General features: G+C 37.1%; 1 protein-coding gene across 4 annotated transcripts in view; it reads left to right on the top strand.

The window, feature by feature from the left end:
• SLC38A4 (solute carrier family 38 member 4) overlaps window positions 1-24,206 on the top strand; it is a 67,042-nt gene that overhangs the window by 32,811 nt on the left and 10,025 nt on the right. For all 4 annotated transcript variants that reach the window (XM_021922244.2, XM_021922243.2, XM_021922245.2 and 1 more), the window contains exons 2-13: window positions 6,443-6,673; window positions 11,013-11,103; window positions 11,611-11,726; window positions 14,509-14,582; window positions 15,052-15,144; window positions 18,813-18,894; window positions 18,980-19,062; window positions 19,173-19,231; window positions 20,066-20,341; window positions 20,474-20,553; window positions 21,861-21,961; window positions 23,697-23,821. In XM_021922244.2, the coding sequence (XP_021777936.1) occupies window positions 6,555-6,673; window positions 11,013-11,103; window positions 11,611-11,726; window positions 14,509-14,582; window positions 15,052-15,144; window positions 18,813-18,894; window positions 18,980-19,062; window positions 19,173-19,231; window positions 20,066-20,341; window positions 20,474-20,553; window positions 21,861-21,961; window positions 23,697-23,821 (1,299 nt within the window). In that variant the 5' untranslated portion in view covers window positions 6,443-6,554. The remainder of the gene's footprint in view (window positions 1-6,442; window positions 6,674-11,012; window positions 11,104-11,610; window positions 11,727-14,508; window positions 14,583-15,051; window positions 15,145-18,812; window positions 18,895-18,979; window positions 19,063-19,172; window positions 19,232-20,065; window positions 20,342-20,473; window positions 20,554-21,860; window positions 21,962-23,696; window positions 23,822-24,206) is intronic.

Here is a 24,206-nt window from a genome sequence, read left to right as displayed (position 1 = left end):
TGGAATTTTTTTTTTTTTTTTTTTTTTTTTTTTTGAGACGGAATCTTCCTTTGTTGCCCAGGCTGGAATGTAGTGGTGCGATCTCTGCTCACTGCAACCTCCAATCCCGGGTCAAGCCATTCTCCTGCCTCAGCCTCCTGATTAGCTGGGACTACAGGCATGCACCACCACGCCCAGCTAATTTTTGTATTTTTAGTCGAGATGGAGTTTCGCCATGTTGGCCAGGCTGGTCTCAAACTCCTGACCTCAGGAGATAGACCCTCCTCAGCCTCCCAAAGCGCTGGGATTACAGACGTAAACTACCATGCCCACCCCAATAAATATTTTATATATGCTAAAACAGCGTAAAATTAGGTCTTAATTTGTGCATTTGTGAAGGGGCACCTACCTCACTCATAATGTTTGTGAGAGTTTTGAGACTTCAAAGTCCTCTTGTAAGTGTCTAATTTTGCATATGAAATACTATGTATGTTTGCAGGTAGATAAAGACATCAATTCAATTCTGATTACTGGAAGAGAGAAAACAGATTTAAATTTATTGAAGGCCTACTATATGCCAAACTTTGACACTCATTATCTCATTTACATTCTCACAACTCTGCTTTGTGGTAAATAATATTACCTTCATTTCATAGAAGATGGAAAAGACAGAAGTTAGTTAATGTAGCCAGGATTTATACCCAGTTTTGCTTACTGCCAAAGCCATAGTTCCTGTTCCCTGATTAGGCTTCAGTTCTCTGTAGTAGAGACAGCAATACAAAGGTGGCATAGCATGGAGGCCACTCAACTTGGTGCCTCCATTACCTCATCTGTACAATGGGAATAAGAAAAAAATTGTACTCACCTGAGAGGACCGCTCTGAAGAATTGATAGACGCAAGGCCTTAAAACAGTGGCTGGCATGTGGTAAGGGCCATATGAGTGTTTGATGTATCTTCTTTAAAAAAATTCTTGGATTAGCATGGCTTAATGCAAATGAAATGAATGAGGTTCTTATTAATATACAAAGTAGAACAGACTGTAACTGAAGCTTCTGGACTGCAGTCATGTATACTAACAGCAGCAAAGATCTCAGCCCCACTGCCCCTTCCTCAGAGAACCCTTCCCTGATCTACTAGACCAAGTTGGATACTATGAAAGACACTGCTATGGCCCCTTACAGGGGCTGGATAAATTAAGGATGGGGGAGGGAGGGAAGCATGCCAGTCACTGTGACCCACATGTGCAAATGACCTGAGATGTAGAGAACACGGTGAATTTCTGGAATGGAAAGACTAGTGTAGCTAGAACACTAAGGTGAGGAGAGTGTGGAAGGAGATGAGATCAGAGATATGAGTGGACCAGGTAGAATGTTACTAGGAGTGTTGAGAATTTTGGACTTTATCCTCAGAGTAAAGTGAAGACATTACAGGGTTTTAAGCAAATAAAGGATATCATCTGTGTTGTTGCTGTTATGTTTCAAATATCCCTCTGGCTATTGGATAAAGAATGAATGGTAGGGGCAGTTAAGGAAGGCAAAAGAGAATTCAAGATCAATTAGGAGATTTTTACAGTAGACATGATAGTAGTGTGGACAAGAGTGAAGGTGAAAGAGATGAAAAGAAAAAGACTAACTTGAGAAATACTTCAATTCATTGTAAAAGTCAACCAGGCTTTTGTAAAGAACTGGATGTGGAAGGTAATAAAGAAAAATTTATAATAGAAGGCTCTTATGCTTTTGACTTGAATAACTGGATAAATGGTGACAACATTCTTTGGAGCGGAAACATTGGAAGAAGAGGGCCTATCACAAGTAGACTTTGGACACATTGAATTTAAACTGCTTTTGAGATATATAGATGACATTTAGGCCCCCGAACACATGGAACTCGAGGGCCCAGGAGAAGCCTAGGCTGATGTAACTTGAGGAGTCTTTGTTATATGTATTTGTCGGAGTTCTCCAGAGAAACAGAACCAAGTGGAGATAAATAGATAGACAGACAGGTATAGAGGTATATAGATATAAGATGACATTTATCATGGAAATTGGCTTTCATGATTATGGAGCTAAGAGGTCTCAAAATATAGCATCTGCAAGCTGGAGAGCCGGAAAAGCTGGTGGTATAATTTAATCTGAGGCCGAAGGCTGAGAAACAGGATGCTGCTGGTATAAGTATCAGAATTGCAAGATCTGGGACACAGGAGCTCCAGTGTTCAAGGGCAAGAGAAGGTAGGAGAAGATGGATGTCCTAGCTCGAGCAGAGAGAGTAAATTTGCCCTTCCTCTGCCTTTTTGTTCTATCCGGAACCTGGAGTGGTTGGAGGATGCTCACCTTCAGTGGGGAGAGTGGATCTTTTTTACTCAGTCTATTGATTCAAAAGGTAATCTTTTCCAGAAACACCCTCACAGACACACCCCAATATAAAGTTTTACTTGCTATCTTCCCATCCTTTAACACAGCCACAATGACATATAAAATTAACCATCACATTATATGAAGTCTTGGGAGAGGATTGGAAGAATGGGACTTAAGATCTAGCTTTAAGGAAGTCAAGCAATGAAACTTCACACAAAATCATATTTTTAAAAGGACAAACCACAAAAACTGTGAAAAGTAATAGTGGTGTCATCAGCAAAGAGAAATTTTTGAGAATTCCTGGAAGGCAGAAAGAAGATAGGGTTGGAAAATCTAAGAGAAAAGGAACCAAGATAAGTGTGTTTTTCCCATAGGGTGCCCTGCAGTTAGCTTCAAGTTAAGTCGATATAGACAAAGAGGAGGCATAGATCATGGGTAACCAGTGATCAGATATCCACCAAGGAACCTCAGTTTAGACATGCTAGTCTGTTTGGGATATCGTTTTTGACTATAGGATAAAGCTGTGATCCATTCTGTAAAGAAAGCTCAAGGAAGGATGCTAGTATAAGTATTAGGGCCTCTACTGCAGACAAAGAGGTATAACAAGCAGGAATGGAAGCTCTACCAAAAAGAAGATACATTAAAATGCTTCACTCCCAGAGTAACCACTCCTGGAGTGGCAGCTGTGTCTGGGAGTGGGATGCTCCTCCCACAGACAAGCAGCAGAAGAGCCACTTGCACAGAACCTACAACGGAGCAGCCCATCAGTGAAATGGGCCCACACAATTTCAGAGAAGCTCTGAGTACCAGCTGTCTAAGCTAATTAATGTGCTCCGTCATTCACAAATATGAACAGATAACCTAGGACACTCGAAACTAAGGAAAACGAGCAGCATGGAAGAGAAGGACCAAAGGGAACAAACAGAATAACTAACTTCAGAAGAAACATAATTTAGGGAACAAAAGGAACTTCTGAAAACCTCACATCAATATCCTTAGAAAAATCTGAGACAATATTGTATTCATAAAACAAAGAAAGTGATATGAAAAAAGAGAAAGAGGATAAGAGCAAATTATTAGAAATTAAGAGCGTGATTGAGAAAAATAGTCAGCTGACAAGTTGAAAAATGAAACGGATATAGCTGAAGGTGAAATTTGTTATTTTGGATGTGACATTGAGGAAATATTCCTGGACATCGAGCAATAATGAACAGATCGAACATAAACAGAAAAGCCTAGCAATATGGATCAAGAGGTCCAATACCTGATTAATAAAAGTTTTAGGAGCAAACAAAGGGGAAGAAATAGTTTTCTTTTTAAATAGTAGAACTTTTTTTATTTTTAGAAGAAAATGTGTCTTCTACAGAAGACAGACACAAGCCTTTTGATTGAATGGGCCCTCTGCATGCTGAGTATGACGAATTTTAAAAGCAACTCACATCTAGTTACGTCGTAATAAAAAGATAAGGATAAAAATTCTAAAATCCTCAGAAAAACATTGATAAGTTATCTATAAAGAAATAAGAACAAGACTCATCTATAGAAGCTAGAATAGAGAAATTTCTTCAATATTCTAAAGGAAAATGCTTCTGAATCTAGAATTCAAACAATTGATAAAGTTTGAGGGCAAAATAAAGACATTTTCCAACGTGAAGCAACTCAGAAATTCTATTTACGGACATAGGCTCATTCTGTGAAAAAAGTTATTCAAGGCATTATTTTAGCATAATGCAAAATAAACTGCAGAAAGAAGATAGAATGGCATTCAAGAAACTAGCAGCTGAGAAAGGCTCAGAGGTTGGACGGGGAAGCCATTCAGAATGAGAAAGAGCATAGAAAATTTGCTTTCAAAGTTTTGGTAATATAGAATTATATTTCATTTGTGTCAAATATCCCACTTTGTCTTTAGGGCATACTAGTTATATAATGATAATACTGTAATTGCTGCTTATTGGTTTTACATGTTTGGAAACAACCTACAGGCAAGTTATGACACATTTGTTTCACAGAACAAGATGAAAATATTATGTTCTTCAAATTGTAAAAGCATGCTATTAACTAAAATAATTATGAGTGTAGGGGAAGGAAGAAAAGAAAAAGTATGCTAATATCCTTATTTTTTATAGGTAACCAGTCTAAAATCAGTAAACCAAGTCTAAAAAGCTTTAGTGAATTATTTAGATCTAGAATGGCTAATTTTAAATGACAAGCTAAAAGCAGAAACCATCAACAGTGGTTGCTGCTGGGAAGTGAGACTGGTACTGTGTGAAGAGTGAGAAAAACCTTTGTACTCATTTAGTGAGTTTCTTTTTTTTTTCTCTCTCTCTTAACCATATGCAAGTCTTACTTCTATTCTCTCTTAGCTTTTAACCTGTTTCTTTAGATCTTTTATGTACATACACTTAGGCTGCCTTATATTAATAATAGATTCATTTTTGTTCCTCCTGCTTAAAACACTGTGTGCTATTTTTTTAAATTCTGAGAACTGCTTTCTTTATTTCTGGACAATTCTCTGCCATTATCTCTTTCTGTTTTGTCTCACCCTAGTCTTACAATTCTCTATATTGGAATGACTATTAGTATGTGTTTGAACTTGTAATTCTTATTTCCCCCATTCCTCTTAACTTCTTGTTGGTATTTTCCATTTTTTAATCTCTTCGTGCTATAATTTGAGTGATTTCCACACGTCTTTCAATTTTATGACTCTTCCTTCAGCTGAGTTTTTTTTTATTTCAATGATTCTATTTTTTCTTTTTTTTTTAGAATTCCTTTTTTGACTCTTTTTCCAACTAGCCTGTTCTCCTTTTATATTCCTTTATGTTTTTATTCTGTGAAAGTTATTCTCTTATTCTGAATGTTTTCTTTTACTTTTCATTATAATAATGTAAAAGTCCCTTTTAAATTGCTTTGTTATTTGTAGTTCCTTATATGTGAATTTTATCATTTCTTGCGCCTACCGGCACTCTTACTAGTGAGTTTCCATGTGTGTTTTATATGTTTTGTAATTTGAGGATGTGAACTTTTCCCAGGTATGAGTTATCTTCCAAAAAAGTACTGCCATGGCACTGGGTTGTGGAGGTATTCCCATGTGGTAGTTTCTGTTTGTCAGAGGAATTGCAGATTTTGTGACTTCTGGAGCAATTTTTATGTTAGTTTCTCTGCTCAAGATTTCCTTATCAAATGGGTATTGCACATTTCAGGACCACACCTTTCAAGAGTGATAGTGTTTCTCCTAATATAATGGTTCAATGATAATTGAATGAATCTAACGGTAAGAATTTCAGAAGAAATTATATCAACAACATATAGTAGATTCAGGGCATTTTTCAAAAACACAATGCCAGTCCACCCCTTTTCACTTTACAGCTGAGGAAAATGAGGTCCCCAAATGTTAAATGACTTATGCTGAGATCCAATGAATTAAAGGCAGAGCAGAGCCTAAAATCTAGATCTCTTTGCTGTTAAAATACATTTTAATTTGACATAGATGATGACTGATGCTGACCCAGAGGTAAATCTGAACTTTCTTTTGTTACTGTTCTTAACTTTGGTTTCAGGATCCAAGTGCCTAGAAAGTGACTTCCTAAACTTGATCCTCACCTATGTTGCATATTATCAAGCATTTGCTGGTGTTAATTCTTTCCTGTCCAATTAAATTAAAGCAGTAATTTTCTTTCTAGTTATTGCTAGTAGAGACACTGGTAGATTCTGCCTTGGCAGACCTTCCTTTGTCAAGAATTTACTTTTGTCTTCCTTTCTTTTAAAACATGCATCCCACTCACAAATACCTAAATTTCCTTGAAGACTGCTGCCATGTCTTAAGATTTTTTTTTTCTATAGTGACTAGTAAGACCTGCCATTTTCATTACACGTAGACACTCTATAAATATCTGCTAATTTAGCAATTATTAGTAATTTCCTTTCTTCTCTTCCATTTTTTTCTTTCTTGTATTGGGTAAAGGAACCTTTCAGGATTTGCTTATGTAAAATTTTCAGGAGTTACTTTCCTTCCTCCCTTTTACAGAGAGCATACAAAATGTAGATGATTCATATTCACTTATTTCATTTAAATAAAATTATAATGATGTATGTTGTGTTCTGTTTGCAGAACAGAGTGTTCTGAACATCAACACAAAGTGGAAGAACCTTAAGCTGAACGTACAGTATATTATTTACACTGAAGGGGCTTGTGTGTGGACAAGAAAGCGCTGACAGCTCAAATGGATCCCATGGAACTGAGAAATGTCAACATCGAACCAGATGATGAGAGCAGCAGCGGAGAGAGTGTTCCAGATAGCTACACCAGGATAGGAAATTCAGAAAAGGCAGCAATGAGCAGGTATGGGGTTAAAAATTACTAGGTTCCATGGAAAAATAAGACAAGATGTGGACATGGAAAACAAGGGTCTTGATGGGAAGAATTGGATTTATTACAGGGAAATTTGAGATAACAATGATATTGATGCTAGCACATCAATTCCCTGGTCCTGAAATACACTGATAATGTCAATCTATTTTGTGACTATTTAGAATTGAGGTTACAATGTCCATGTCTCTATTAATAATGTGTAATAATTTTAATTATATTAGCCTCTTGCTCCTCTTACCTTTCTCAGATTCCTCTTTGTTGCTACACCTCCTGGTTTCTCTAGGGATTCTTTTCTCTCTCAAAGTATCCTCTGGGCAAGCTCACTCACAACTATTATGGCCTCACCAACTGAATATATGCCATATCCCCAGCCTGTTAAATTTCTCTACTGAATATTTCAGATCATTATATCTGGCTGTCTACTACACATCTCTACTGGACCACTACTGTGTCTGAATTGCCTCATTTATAAAGTTAAACCTGTAATGTCTAATATTGAACTCCTATCTTTCTCTTCAAAACCAGCTCCTCCTCTAGTAATCCCCATCCTAGTGAAAATCACTGCTGTCATCTAGCAACTCACTCAAAAGCCCCTAGGTGTAAACTTTGACCCACATAGCCAATGATCAGTCATATCCAGTTGGTTTGACCTTATTAATGCTTCAAATACACCCACTTTTCTGTACCCATTCTACTGTGGTCTTACCTTAGGCCTGCATTAAATGCGAGATAGGGAGAGTCCTGATTTGTCTCCCTGTCTTACATTTTGCTCTCCTTTGTCTAGCCCTCTACCCTCCTGCAAGAGTAATCTCTTACAATTGCAAATTGAATCAATTTCCATCCTTAGATAAAGCCCTTCTGCACCTCTCCAATAGCAATAAGAGAAAGTAGTTACACATTGCTGGGCACATAAGGTCCTTTGTGATCTGTTCTTGACCTGCTGCTCCTGTACTGTTTTTTGCCCTCTCCTTATCTGTTATTTGTTGCCTTCACTCATTCTGCTCCAACTGCCTGGAATCAGTCACCTGCTCCCCCTTTCTCCGTGTTGACGCCTCTCGTCCTTCAAGAATCAGCTCAACGTTAGGTCTCCTATGCAGCCTTTTCCAAATTACTCTACTCCCCCACGTAGAAGTGACTGCCCCTCCTTTGTGTACCCTCTCCTTGTGCAGATGTTAATTACATCACTACTACAGGTTAATGGCCTCTGTGGTCCCACCACCTGCCACATTGTCTGGTGCATAGTAAGTGCACAATAGTTATTTGATAAGTCAATTGATTTCCCACAAAATGTTATATCGAGTTGTACATGATTCAGGATGCTCAGAGGGGAATTTTTGACCAAATCTAGGCCTGAAATAGAGAATATTATGCTCAAACAAAGACTTCTCATTTTATCCACAACACCCAGAAAAATCCATCAGGAGAAAGCACTGTTCTTCCTTCAAGTAGCTCAGTGCAATGAACTTTAGGGATGTTGGACTAGGGAGGCCACTGAGATGTAAATTATGGCATTTTCTAAATCAGGTGACCCTTGAGGAAACACTAGGGTGGTAGAAGATAGGGCTTTGGAGTCTGCAAGTAGTTGCCTGACTTTAGAGAAGCTCTTTGTCCTCTTTGAGCTTCAGTGGAAAATGTAAAATGGCAAACCAACAGCTACTTTTCAAGGATGACATGGGTGCCCAGAATATAGATGACATCCAATACTTTTTTATTACTTCTCCTTCACTGCATTACCCTCAGTAAATTGATTCAAACCTGAGGATGTTTGTTTCTGAGAGGGATGTACACAAATATGAGCTCTGCCGAGGTTGACAGAGCTGAAGGGGACACCCTCCTAAGAACTGTCATAGTGTCATTCCACTTGATCCTCAAAAGCCAGAATGGAAAGAGCATGAATGCTTTTGTTAAGCTTCATGCAATGTGTTCCGAACCACTCACAGTGACTTACCTTTTATCTCCTAGCTTAAACATAGGTAATCATTTTGCAGTTTTAAAAATCAGTTTAAAGAGATGGGTTTTATCTATGTGTGGTTTGGATTGAACCCTTAAATGGAAATTTTTGAGAAATTCAACATAATGTATTTATTTGTGATCATTATACTTGCGTTTTCAATACATGCTGGGTTTGGTATCAAAACATTTAACATACTGGGGACATTTCTCATCTATTTTATACAATCTTGGCATGTTTAGTGACTACAACTCATCTCATGCTGAAATAAGAACATGCAAATGCCTCAAAGAAAGAAAATCTGTTTACTTTCAAATTCTCAATTTTAAAAACTACTCATGGAATACAGATTTTAGTTTATTGATTAAAATAAAGAATAGAGTGTTGGACATTCCAGAGTTTAAATTCTAGGTGGTACTTTTGTTTTTATAGTCCTCAGGCCCATTTTAGGCTTCATTTTATCCTGTCATTTCAGTCTCCAACTGTGAATGTTAGGTACCAGTCTTCACATAGCAGGTACATTAATTACAGACCATTAAAGTAAACCACAAAAGAGTGGTGGCGGTGAGGGGGGGGGTGTATGGAAATGGAAGGAGGCAACAACTGAGGGCATTGTGCTTTCTATGAGAAATATGGGGAGAAGGCCAGGAAATATTCTTAACTTGTGTACTCAGAGCTATTTATGCCTTGAGTTCTAGAAAAGCACATAAAACTTTGTGATTTTGTCTGCTGTTTCTATCTACATCTCATACTGTTTTTTGTTCTCAAAAAGTAACCCCACCATCCTCTTTCGTCTCCAGGTTATTTTCAGGATTAGCTTCTGTTATAAAAAATAGCTTGTACAGGTCTCGTAGAATAATTTTTTTCTATCTTATTTCTAAGGTTTATTTATTTATTTATTTATTTATTTATTTATTTATTTATTGAGACAGAGTTTCACTCTTGTGGCCCATGCTGGAGTGCAATGGTGCGATCTCGGCTCGCTGCAACCTCCACCTCCCAGGTTCAAGCGATTCTCCTGCTTCAGCCTCCTGAGCAGCTGGGATTACAGGCGCCTGCCACCACACCTGGCTAACTTTTTGTATTTCTAGTAGAGACGAAGTTTCACCATGGTGGCCAGGCTGGTCTCGAACTCCTGACCTCAGGTTATCCACCCGCCTTGGCCTCCCAAAGTGCTGGGATTATAGGCATGAGCCACTATGCCTGGCCTCTAGGATTATATTAATAGAACAATCTTTAATTATTTTATCTTTCTTTTCATGTAGGAAATGTCCTAAAATTTTCAACCCATCAATTTGAAAGCACTTTTAAAATCATACGTAGTTTAGCATTTTATATAAAAACAACTAAAAAGTCTGTGACATTTTGCAATATAAAAATGCAATGGCAGCAGCAGGCCTTATTAATTGAGCCTCTTGGAAATGTGGCTGGTCCTAGGTCCGTAGCTTCAAAAGCCCTGGCGTGTAACTGCAGGAGCTGACCAGCACAGCTCTGTGACCAAGTTGTACAGCTTCTAGCCTGTGTCCAAGAAAACCACAATCACAATGCTCTGTGGATAGTGACATATTAAAGTTTTCTTTCCCTCTCAACTCTTCTGCCAATTCATTGAATTGCTTTCATAATTTCCTTGGTTTCATTCATTATCTGTTAATAATCCATGCACATTTTGAGAGTAATTAAAATACATACGCACACACAGAAACAACCAACACAACACAGAGCTACCACTGAATTACTTTCCAATAAGAGATATATGTATAAATGATTGTACCAAAAAAAGAAAAAAAGGAAAATACCAGCTATAGGGCCCTGCCTGGGACCGCTTGATGCCAGGGGAGAATGGGGTCTCCCCCTGGGTATGGGTGGGTATGGGCCTGCTGCTTCACCTTTCTGAGCCACAGTTCCCTGTAGGGCTATTTTGAGCATCACAGTGCCTAAGCATTTAATAAATATTTGTTGAATTAATAAAATCATCTGATTATAGTGTGGTAGTAGTTCAGAAAACTCTGACATAACCCTATACTCTTTCTTTGGGAGGGCTCTAAATGGGAACACACTTAGTTGTAGTTAGTCTCTTGCATAGCTGATGTGAGAAAGAAGAAATGTGGTATAAACTATTTTTTAATAATATTTCCTTCCTTCATAACATCCTTCTTCCATCCCAAAGTATAGTTGTAAATGGAGCTCAGTTGTTGGTCTGGAATGACCACTAGTGTGAAGGAGGAAAAGAAAAATGAATTCGGGCATCTAATTTCCCCTCTTCTGATTACTTAGACCACCTGAAACATACAAATGATTCAGAGCATATATTTAGATGTTTTCACTTTCTTATTTGTGTGTGTGTGTGTGTGTGTTCAGTCAATTTGCTAACGAAGACGCTGAAAGTCAGAAATTCCTGACAAACGGATTTTTGGGGAAAAAGAAGCTGGCAGATTACGGTGATGAACATGTAAGTGAATCTATGTTTTCAGGCAATAAACGGGACTGAGGGTGTCTGATCTACCTAGGTCTTTGTGGGAAAACAATGTGACTGAAATTTTCCAAGCCTTGATCAGCACATTCTCTGTTTATTCAGGCCCTTACTGGAATAAGGGCTTGTTTTTTCCTGTTCGCCATATGGCTGCATAAATCATTTATGAAATTTATGTGTTTTGGGGGGAAATCATTCTAACCCAAAGGTAATCTGCAATCATACATGTTTTCCCTTCTTTATGTGACTCCCCTTGTAATTTGTATTTTTACCAAGGCCTCTGCTTTTGTAAAACCAAGCACTGCATTCCATTGAAAATTACATGCTTTTACTGATCTTGAATAATGGCTTTACTCACTGTAATTTTATCTTAGTCTTCAATTTTGGACTGTAATCTGCAGAAAATATAATGTGAGAATAAGGATAACCCCTAAAGGTTTGCCCTTTGGCAAATGGTTGCTTATAATGCATCCCTTCTTCTTCAAGCATCCCGGAACCACTTCCTTTGGAATGTCTTCATTCAACCTAAGTAATGCCATCATGGGCAGTGGGATCCTGGGCTTGTCCTATGCCATGGCCAACACAGGGATCATACTTTTTATGTAAGTGAATGTGTATGTCTACCTTTGGTGATGAAGTCCATGCATACCTGGTGGCTCCTTCAATGAACAATCTCAAGTTTGATCTTTGTGAACATGAAGGATCTGAGAAAGTATTAGTGAATTCCTCTGGCTTTTAGATAGAACTGCAACCTGAGGAAAAAGTCAGAGGAGGCTACTCATGGTACTTGGTCACCCAAGCATGCCTAACCCAATGGCAGAAAGTGTATGTGCTCAACCAACCAAAGTGCTGGAGCACCCTCGCCAGAAGAATTTTGTTGTTCAGTAGATACTTGAAATAATTTGGTGTTTAGCAGCCAAAAAGATCTTTCCCAGAAGCAAATCTAATTTTATCTCATTCTCAGGAAAGAAACAACTGAGTCTAAGGCCCTGCATGCCCTGGCCTACCTTATGTCCCATTCCCTGTGCCCCTGTGCGACAGATACACTGGGCACAATTGCCTTCTCTCCATCCCATGAAGATGCCACATTCCCTCTCACCACTGGACCTTTGCACATGGTCTTGGAACCCTCTTCTCTATCTTCTTCATCTAGTTAACTCCTCATATGTCAGTTCAGCCTCACCTGAATACTGCCTGCCCTGATCTCCATGACTGGGGCAAATCACCTTATCATACACCACCACAGTTTTAATGTTTTAGTGCCATTTGTTTGAATCATTTGGTTAATATCTGTCTCTCTTGCTAGACTATAAGCTCTAGAAAGTTGAGCCCATGTCTGTTTTTACTCACCAATGTCTCTACCTCCAAATCTAGAGCAGTGCCTGGTACAGGAAATATTTGTTGAGTGACCAAACCTTATTCCTAAACCTACGCACTTTCACCCAGCTTGTCCAAATGCTGCCTAAGGATAGCGGCATCTGGTAGTTGACCTGTTGGGTGGATACTGCACTGTCTATGACAGACAACAACAGACATTTATGTGCATCATGTACAGCCTGGTATTTTCCAAGATATAGTTGGCAGCAGTGGAATTCTTCACAAGAATAAAGTCTGATGTTAGGCACCACTGTGGACACAGATCCTAATCCCAAATGCAATGCTAGAGAGTTAAATAACTGTCTAAGAATGCAACATTTATATCGTAAATATGTGCTGTTTATGTTCTGAATATCATGTATGATTAGTAATCATACAGCTATTTGAGGGCTAAGGATCAGGACTATAAATATTTATATTGTGTTCGTGCTTTGAACTGTTTTATGTATTATATTCTTTAGCTGAATGGGTTTTTATATCAACTTTACTTTTATGTAAGCCATGTTTTGAAATAAACTAGGATTTTAATAATCTGAATTTTAATAGCCATATATATAGTCATATATTTGTATGCTTTTGTAGTGTGCATTACCTCTAAGACAAAAAAGCTGCTCTTCCTTATTAATTATACAATACCATTAAAATGAATTAGGAAGTTATAGATCACTGATAAATAGAAATAGGAAAAACTTCACCCAATCCTACAGTCATAGATCGTCTTCATGAGAGAAGAATATTCCCCTTTTTAAAATGAGGGCCTCATTTTTTAGCAGATTAATTTGGTCAGAACAATTAAATCACTAAACATGATGGGGTGTGTTTTGTGTGTCTAAGTAGCACAGACTGGGTTAAGCTTTCTCTCTTAATTTATAGCAAGTGACACAGTATTTTATTGGTCTTACTCTTAGTATTTTCTGCCAGAGAAAGTATATGTTTAGAATGCAGGGAATGTGCATTATTTTTCCAGGGAACAAAATTATGTAATCTGAATTACACTATTCCTTAAAAAGGGTTAAGTTCATAACGCATATGGAAAATTATAGGACTAAGTCATTGGTTAGTTCTGGCAGACATACTTTATGTAAAATAAGAGCACAATATAGCTACAGGGGTTATAAAATTTATAATTCATGGTCCAAATGTACATTTGTACTACTGATTTCATTGGGAACTACCAAAGGATTAGATCAATTGTGGGGAAAGTGTATTTTTTTAAAATAAATAAAGATAAAGATTTTTTTCTGAATTCGAGGTAAAAGTTGGCATTGTTTCTCCATTTATTATGTAGATGCTTCTATCAACATTCTTATTTTTGCGCTCCAAATCTTAGATTTGGAAAAATACCAATCAGTATAAACATAAAGAAACTATACATGCATGTGGGGGTCCTGACACCAGAAGTGACTCTGAAAGAAAAAAGAAAAAAAAGGAATTTTCCTGCCCCATCCTTAGCTTTCTCTGCTTTCTCTATTATATATGCAACTGCCTGCCCCTCTAGCTTACAAAGTACTTTGTTATCTAATGCACAGGATCAGCAGTAATGCAGCTCAGACTACATGCTTTGGCTTTTGGATTCCTAGATTTCAGATTAAGGTTTAGTCAGACTATTGAATAGCCCTTTAATTCTAAGTGCTGATGTGAACATCATGCAAATATGATGTACATATTCCCATGTGCTGAGTAAGTAGATGTAGCATTTGCTAATTTTGCTACACACTTAGCATATAAGTTGTGAACCAGATTCTACCACAGGGTAACATTTAAAAAAAAAAGTTAGGGACTTCAGGTAGTAGATTTGGACATGTAAAATACAGCACGTTCTATTTCTATGACTTTAAAGGGTATGTGTAGAGTTCTGAAAAGAATTTCTCAGCCTCCCCCAAATCCACATACTTTTGGAAAGTCTATGATTGAAAAGATGAATGTGATCATTTATTGTAACATCTAACAAAATTACATTTTATTTATTATAGAAACTTTATTACCTACTCTCTCTTCCCTTTACAGAATCATGCTGCTTGCTGTGGCAATATTATCATTGTATTCAGTTCACCTTTTATTAAAAACAGCAAAGGAAGGAGGTATGCTACCACTTGAGTTCAACACATTCTATTTTAATTCTCATAAAAGAGTATTTCAGTCTGTTGCTTCATAACCTTAGGATGATTGTAGTCAGTTTCACATTTCATTTTCTTCTGAGCCCAGTGATACAATCTCTCAGTGCTTTTAGTTGTTTGGGCAAGTGAGAGGCAGGAGGGAAAGTCAACTGAATCAGGTTCAAGACAAATAGAAAAAAAGAAATTTCTGACATATGATAGAAATAACTATTTTGATTTGCTACATGCAGTTAAAATAAATAAAGCCATTGATTCTTGTTTGGGGAACATTTTGATATATTGCTTATTGGTTTTTGAGGTTGCAACTTTTGGGCTTATAATTTCTATATGATGTTTATTTACATGTTTGAGACTCCAGTGTGGAATTATATGACAAAATACTTTAGTCGTTAAAACAATCTTTTTAACAAAGCTATTTTGTCTTTGATTGTAGGGTCTTTGATTTATGAAAAATTAGGAGAAAAGGCATTTGGATGGCCGGGGAAAATTGGAGCTTTTGTTTCCATTACAATGCAGAACATTGGAGGTAGGGGATATACTTTTCAATGGATCATGCAAACTTTCTATAGCATGTTCAATTAATAAGAACACTTACAGCAATGAACAGGCACTTCAGATACAGAAAAATTGCTACTTATAGTTCTTAAATTTTAAAACTATAGTTTCTTAAATAGATTTGTGTCCCTCTTTAATTAAAAACAGCAATATCTAAGAATGAAATAACATGTAAAACCCTGCCAATTGAATTCTAGAATTAAAATATAAAATAAAAGCTTTCTTGATTTTTAATGTTATTACAACATGAATTGTTGCTCTTAAAAATTGAAGAATTTGTGCTTATTTCTGTCATTGCCAAAACGGTTGATGTTTTCTATATGTGACTGAGTTCATTTTACAAAACTGAAAAGTGGGTGTCTGGGGGAACATGGCCAAATGCTATGGTCCTTGAAATGCAGCCTGCACTATCTGCAATAATCTATCTATTATCTATCTATCTATCTATCTATCTATCTATCTATCTATCTATCTATCTATCTCTATCAATTTATCCATCATCTATACCCTACATGTCCTGTGTCAAACCATAACAAATTATATTTAGTCCCCTAACAGTATAATTTTAATATTTTTAAAAATCATCCATGCCTTCTTTTCACAGACTATTTTCTCCCCTTGCATGTCTCTCGAAGTCCTCCAACCCTAACACACACACACACACACACACACACACACAAACATTTTCTCTCTCACTTTGCTCACCTGGCCTATTGCTTCTCTAGACTGTTAAATACTAGTTCCTCTGGGCTCTCGTGGTCCTGTTTGTATGTATCTGGTATGTAACTGTTTTCTAAAGGATATTTTAAAACACTTGAGTAGAGATTAAGCTTTTGGAGTCTGATGGACCTGAATTTGAGTCTGTTTCTGTCACCATCTGTGACCTTGGGAAGATCACTTTACTCCTTTTGCCTAATTGTTTCATGTATAAAATTACCTTACAAAGGCCACTGTGAGGATGAAATAAGGTAACGTATGGCACGTAATAAGTGTTCTGTATATGCTTCTCTCCTCCCTGGTTCTCTGCTTCCATATCCATGTCTCTGGAGTTGCCTAAATTATTTTTTAAATAGGCATTTAAAAAAATTATAAAACAAATATATGATGATTGTGAAAAACTAAAACGCTATGCAAATATATAAATTACCAAGAAAAGTTTGTGTCAGTCACCCTCAGAAATAACTACTCATAGGTTTTCCCTTATGCCTAATTCAACAAATACATTGAGTATTGTTAGTGTTGGATTATCTTATGATACCGATTTTCAGCTTTCTTTTTAAATTTAATAATATGCCTTGAATATATTTGCATGTTATTCTTTTTAATGATTTTTGAGGTTTCCATTACACAAATGTGCCATAATTGGTTTACAGTATCCTTATTGAGGAACAGTTCAATTGTTTCTAATTTTTCACTGTTATAAAAATGCTACAATAAATAAACTTGCACAGAGATCTTGCAAACAGGCAACCCATTTTAATAAATAAATTCACTGGAGTTATTGAGGATTTCTGGAATGCAGAAATTTCTTTAGTAATCTAACTATACTCTCCCTGATAATGGATATTTGGTAAGCAGATAAATAAAATTCAGCCATATCTTAATGATTTGTGCTTAAAGAAATTTTTTTATATGTTAAGACTACAATCTTGGGTAGAATTTGACAGTAATATCAGAATGGTCTCATTTTACTGGTTTGGAGCCATATGCATATTAGCTCCCCAAATCCCAGCAAATAGATCACTTTACATTTGTTTCAAACTCTCAGACTTATTAAGGTTTAAAGTATCAATCTTTTCATAGGATTGCCTTATAGTTGGTCTAATTTAACAATAACCAGGTATTAGCATAATTAACCCTGAACTCAACAAGCTGAGTGGCAGCAGCATCAGCTGTGGTTCAAAGTATAGCCACTACTATGCTTCTAAATAATGGAATAAACTCTAAAGCGGTCTCTGGGTCAAGCCGCACGCAAGTAAGAGGTGTGACTTTAAGGGAGTAAGATGAAATGTTATAACATCACCCCAGAAAAAAATGCCCTCACTTTGGTTACTTTCTTTGATTAGTTGATATTTGGTGTAAGAGAAATCTCTCGTATTTCTGTATTTAACAACTCTACATTTAGAACATTTAATTTTCTCAATCCCCTAAAAAATTAACATTTACTGCAGATGTTTTCACATTAACAGATTAATGTCTGGACTATTCTGAATTTTTGAAGATCAAACACGTTAACATCACTGGCATCACTGAAAATCAGCAATTAATAGCTCTAACATTGAATGGTACCATACCAAGCCAGCTAATCAGAAATATCTCGTGTGTTCACACTCTGTATGATTTAGCTTTAGCCAAGGTCTTTGCAAAGATTAACCAGATAATGTGTGCAGAAGATACATCTGCTATTGTAAAAATTGTTTCACTTTGACAGTAGAGAAGAAGCACCAGCCCTTCTGTTTTAGATGTAGTCCGTCCTTTTCAAGCTGTGTTTTTGTGGACATGTCAACTTAACATCTTGGAGTTTTTATATCTCCATCGGTGGAATGAGAATAACAACATATATCTTGTCATCTCACAGGGTTTTTCAGATGATCAAATGAAGTAATGTGCAGGACTAAACAATGTGGGGAATTATTATCACCACTGTTACTTTCATTTGAAGTGAAGAAAATATTTTTAAACTCAGTAGTTTAATTTAAAATTTAAGTATGTGTTTTAAAGTGCCTGTCAGCAAAAATTCACTGGAAGGATGTAGGACACACTTAAAGTTTTCATGTAAAATTTGTGAGTTCTGTTTTTAACTGAATCTTTTGGCCATGTGTCAACAAATTAGCGTTATCCTTCACCAAATGGATGGGCTTGAAAAAGGCATGATGCAGGAAAATTGTAATGTTATGCATATGAATACATATTCATTTTTTCAGGGAGAGGGCTTGTAGATTTCATCAAGAAATCTTTCACAAGAGTAGATAATGACTCATATATCACTTACCTAGATGCTCATGAAATTTTGCCACTATATAATTCCTTAGTTGGTCAAAAGGAGAGTAAGATGAAGTGGGGGTGGGGAATGTCTTTGACAAAGATGGAGAGAGTCATCTTTTGTATTCTTTTATCAATCCGGGAAGACTTTGGTTCCGACAATAAGTGGTCTGAGACTTTGTGTGCTCCTCAGACAGATCCCAGAGGACTAGATACATGCCCGTCTGCAGAAAACCAGAGGGGATGTATTGACTCTGCAGATCTGCCCTTTGATTCTGCCATCTCTCAGCTGGCCATGCCTTTTGTTGCCAGACTACTGCCCAAGTTATAGACACTAACACAGGCACACTGAGTATGGGCTATGATGATTTATAACTAATGAGGGCAGAACCTTAAAACTGCAGCTTCCTGTAAACTTTGGAGCTGGCTTTAACACAGAATCAGCCCTGATACTGTTAACAAAGGTCCACCTACAAAAGCTAGAGGGTCAAATGTCTATCTTGGAAGAGAACTTGGAAGCAGTGCCAAATACACAGTGAGTTTTTTTTCCATTTGGGGGATTAGATGTTCATCTTACTTATCCCAAATGTCATAACTTGCTTGCATGTGACTTCAGTGCTGTCCACACCATCTAAGCTGTCACATTTTCCTTTTTAGCAATGTCAAGCTACCTCTTTATCATTAAATATGAACTACCTGAAGTAATCAGAGCATTCATGGGACTTGAAGAAAATACTGGGTATGTCTTATGTTCCCTCTGTGACATCAAGTGACTCATTCTACTTGGTCTTTTCTGATTCTAAATACTTGTCTCTCTCTTCTAGAGAATGGTACCTCAATGGCAACTACCTCATCATATTTGTATCTGTTGGAATTATTCTTCCACTTTCACTCCTTAAAAATTTAGGTAAAGATATTTTCTAACTGGAAATATTTTTATTTTTATTTCACATTTAAATAGGTAAGCTAATTGTAGATGCCATATTCACCTTCCAAAATGCTTCTTCTAACTTCTAGGTTATCTTGGCTATACCAGTGGATTTTCTCTTACCTGCATGGTGTTTTTTGTTAGTGTGGTAAGTGATGTGATGACATGACCCTTGTAGGTTGGTTAGCATAAGATTCTTTCTGTGCCTAAATTAGTGTCCTCATTTTGTTCAAGCACTTCACTAATATGAAATAGTTCTTGTATCACAAGTGATTTTCTTGTAGACTAATTTAGAACAAAAAAAGAGCAGCTACAATTTAAAGATAGTTGAGGTGGAACATCAAAGCGACTACTAATGGTTTGGTCTAGGCACACTGGTTATATATTGGATAAAAAGGAACACTTCAAGCAGGAACATGACAATAATCTGGTATTTAGAACAGTAGAGAAGAGTCCCAGAAGAGAAAGAAGAATGCTGCAGCCATATTCACATGAATCAGCCATTCTCTCTTACACATTCTACCCATTAAGACAGGACAAGGACAGTGGAATTAAAGAAGAAATCCTCCTCTCCAGGCCCCTGACAAAAGAGGGAATTTCTTGCACTATCATGAATGCCAAAATTTACAAAGCATTTCCCCAAAGAGGTAAAGGAGAAGGAAAGAAGGTTTTGAAGGCCCATGTCACTTTAGTTTGAAGAAATAAGGAAGTGATCATCTTTCTCATGGAAGGGCATGAAGGAGGGTGGGAAGGATTCATGCAAAATATTGTCCTGTTAACTCTAAGAGGCAGAGCTGCCGATCACAGCTCCAACTCTTCCCTTAGAACAGAGGTTAGAGGGAGTTTACTTTGTCCATTAGTCTAAAAGGAATGCCTAACTGAGCTCCCTCACACCCCACCCCATAAGCCACACATATGGATTCTTATTTCATTGTTTTTTCTCAAAAAGCTGATTTTTTTCTTTTTTAATGACTGAGTCTAGGTGATTTACAAGAAATTCCAAATACCCTGCCCTCTACCTGTTTTGGATCACAGTGTTGGAAATCTGTCATTCAACAACACGCTTCCAATGCATGTAGTAATGTTACCCAACAACTCTGAGAGTTCTGATGTGAACTTCATGATGGATTACACCCACCGCAATCCTGCGGGGCTGGATGAGAACCAGGCCAAGGGCTCTCTTCATGACAGTGGAGTAGAGTATGAAGCTCATAGTGATGACAAGTGTCAACCTAAATACTTTGTATTCAACTCCCGGGTAAGTGAGAGGTCCAGGCTTCTAATGAGTACAGTTATGTGTTTTCTAAGTTTTTATTCAATAAACTGAGATGGCCTGAGATCACCATCTATGTTGGAATGCTAAACACGTGGTGTTGTCTTTGTTTTTCAGACGGCCTATGCAATTCCTATCCTAGCATTTGCTTTTGTATGCCACCCTGAGGTCCTTCCCATCTACAGTGAACTTAAAGAGTAAGGCAGCCATCATTTTAGCATTCTAATTTGCTTTGAAAATCTGCTCATATGTTCAAGGTCCTTTAAGAGGAAACACAGTTTATAGCTTCCTCTTCAGAGAAAATATGTACTCCATCCACCCTCAGTAACATGCTTTAATCAGAAAGGTGGGAATCAGCCCACCACAGCACTACCTTATTTGCTTCTTTCTCTCCTTTCTCTCCACCATAATGGTTCGGGGGAGGGGTTCATGGCAGGTGGACAAGGAGTCGATGGTTGTAATAATTTTGGCAGGTGTTGGGAATTTAAATTTAAATTTTGTTAGGAAGAAGTGATGTCAGCTGGACTAGAAATGAACACACCCATGATGACCAAAACTTATGGTTAGGGGCAGCCTCGATAAGCCACTGATGTCATTTACAGTCAGCACCTAAGCCTTGTCTAGAACACATTCATTACAAGAGATGTGCCAATATCTGTCCTTTGTTGTCTTATTTGTACAATAGAGTCACTGGCTAGAAAATCTTGTTTCTTCTAGCTGATGGTCTGTGATTCGTTTGTATTCTTTTCCCTTTGAAGTTGTTGGTATTTGCTTGGGAACAAAGGATATGAACTCATTATAGCTGTTTTCCTCTTTCCCTTAAGGAAGGGTATTATATAATAATTCTCAACTTCTTTAATCTAGACATCAGTAACCTCAGTCTTCATTCTCACTAAATAGCAAAACTTTCCCTATAAATTCTGATTTACCTCATAAAAAATTTCAGAACACTTTCAAGTATTTTGATGTCTTTGATTTACTTTGAAAATCACGTGTGGCAGTTACTCCAGAAGCCTGACAATTGATCTTTGGCAGTCAGGTTCCCTCTAGTGATTTCCAGAAGCTTTTCAGGTAACAATGTCAGGATTCCCAGTAGTCTGGACTCTTGGCAGTAGTACTTTGCTGACTCTCGTAGGTTCTTTTCCTCATCTAAAGTCATCTCATTATGAAATGCAAAAACTTTCTATGTTAGAAGCCTGTTTGATCTTTATGTTAATTACATTCTTATTCAGTGGGCAGGCTTACTGACCGACATGAAGTAGACTATTCCTCTTCTAGGGAAATGATTGTTTTTAAGACTGAAGGAGTAGTGTTTAAGAAAAATGGAAATGAATCCTCATTAGCTCTCTAAGACAAATTTAAATCAGCTATAAGTTTATGTACTAGAAATATGTCATCACGATGAACAATACAGATACACTTTTTTATTCATTATTTTAATTTTGAAAAGTGATTTTTTTTTGTAAGTCTAAAAAACAAAGCTTGGTGTTCTTTATTTTTCCAGTCGGTCCCAGAGAAAAATGCAAACAGTGTCAAATATTTCCATCACGGGGATGCTTGTCATGTACCTGCTTGCTGCCCTCTTTGGTTACCTAACCTTCTATGGTAGGTCACTCTGTGAAAGTCATTCTCTATGTGCAAATCCTTGTTAGGCTGATCCTTGACCTGGGTAGGTATGATTTTTTTAATTGCCTTCTATAAGCATGATCTATAGATGACACATATTCAATTAATATACTATTTTAGCTTTGTCACTTGACCTGAGGAAATGGGGCCTGATTCAGCCTGGCTAACAAGTTACAACAATTTGTGAATTAACACATATTTCATAAAAAATATCCCTCAAATGAAATTATTTTCCTTTAGGGACAGATGATATTTCTTTGGCTAGACTCCATAGTCCAACTCAGGGTAGAAGTGATGAGAATGAATCCACTTGCATGTGATAAAGCTCCTTTGATGGAATTATTAACTGCAAAGCAAATGGCAGGGAAACTGCCAGGTCCTCAAGTTTCAACTTGCCTCCTATTTACCAGTCAAATCAAATCTGGGAGCTTAGGACTTTAGGTAAAATTTCTGACACATCCATTCTATTTTGTTATATCAAATGATTTCCTAAGAAAGAGGACATGACAGAATTTCCTTCAATCTGAGAATGCACTACCAAAAAAAAAGTGACTGTGGCCACATTAGATTATGCCTGCAACATTTCCTCCCTGGCATCTTAACAGTTCACAGAGGGAATAGGATTGTACTCCTTCCATGAAGTGTGGCCACATATACAGATTTCTTGGAATCACATATTGACCTGGTAGCATATGTTTACATGAATCAGTGTATCAATATAAATATATTTTTGTATAAGCCTCGTTTTAAGGTTTTTAACTTAATTTTTTTTTTTTCTTACTGACTTGGTAAACTGAATTGAAGGTATGACAAATTGTGGAGGAAAGATTCAGGAGTAGGCCACCATTTGCTTAGGTTTTCTTTCTATTTGACTAATATTTGACTATTAACCAAATATGTGCTTTAGATTGGGCATTAACTTTTTGCTGGTTGTGAAATAATGAATGTCAAGGTCAATACTACTGAAGGCATTTTCACTCCTTTTTGTCTGATCTTGAGGTGGAAATCCAACTACATTTGATTCCATAAATATTTCCTTGTTACTTGTGTTTGGAATCCTGAATGAATGTGTTTTCAAGTAGGGCAGCATCTTCATCTTAGAGTAGTATCCGTTGGGAGACCCTGTAAAGATTATACTAATTTATCCCTGCATGTTACTTATACTTATTTTAATGAGTTTCATAAGACAAGCAAAAACTTGAAAAAGCCCAAAAATATCTGTTTTAGGGTGGTGATGGAGTCATAGTTGTTGAGCTTGAAAAAATGGTAGCAATCATTCATCCTAGAGTTTACACACTGGCTTTGTAAACTGCATCAGGAGTGGCTGCACAGGTTGGGGCAGGGGAGGTGGTAGGCTGGGAAAGACAAGATATGGGGCTTGGGCCTCTCATCCCCTTCAACAAGAACACCTTAGTCTTTGTCTGATTTGTAATTGCTTCTGTACAACAAAGATAGATTTATCACAATGTAAATGAGCTTGAGAGGCTCTTTATTTTGTATTATAGCTTCTGCAACTTTATAAGCTTCAGGACCTCTTGGTTTATTTGAATGAAGGTTGCATAGCTAATGAGCTCAGAGGCAAGACCAGAGGTGCCTGGATTCCCAGACCTAGGTCTTTTCCTCTGTTCTGTGTTCTCTCTATAAAATGTTGCCATAAGTGACCCGTGCTGATTTGACAACACCAAGCGGGCTCATTCTCTTCTTCCTGATGTAGGAGAAGCTGAAGATGAATTACTTCATGCCTACAGCAAAGTGTATACATTCGACATCCCTCTTCTCATGGTTCGCCTGGCAGTCCTTGTGGCAGTAACACTAACTGTGCCCATTGTCCTGTTCCCAGTAAGTACATAAGACTTTGATGAAAGAAACCTACTTGACCCCATAAATTAGCACATGTGTTCTACCTTCATTTTGATTTAATTATAGGGTGAGTTTGCAATTGCAATGCCTGAGGATATTGTTATTTTCCTATAGCATTTTGAGCCACTTAAAATTAGCCATTTAATGTGCAGATAGAGCAAGTCGTTTCAGGTGATATTTTTATAGTGTAGAAAAAAATCATAAAACTTATTTTTAAACTCAAATTTGAAAAGTGGAGCTTGAGCTTCCATCTTGTGGATTAGTAAAACTGAGCAGGAGTTCATATAACTTCGGAACCTTGAAAGCCAAAACCATGTTAACTTTCAAATCATATTGAATTTCATCACAGTTTTGAAGGCATTTC

Source organism: Papio anubis, chromosome 9 (assembly GCF_008728515.1).
Source record: "Papio anubis isolate 15944 chromosome 9, Panubis1.0, whole genome shotgun sequence".
Taxonomy (NCBI): Eukaryota; Metazoa; Chordata; class Mammalia; order Primates; family Cercopithecidae; genus Papio; species Papio anubis.
Note: the sequence above shows the minus strand (reverse complement) of the source record. Positions and strands in the feature narration are given on the sequence as shown.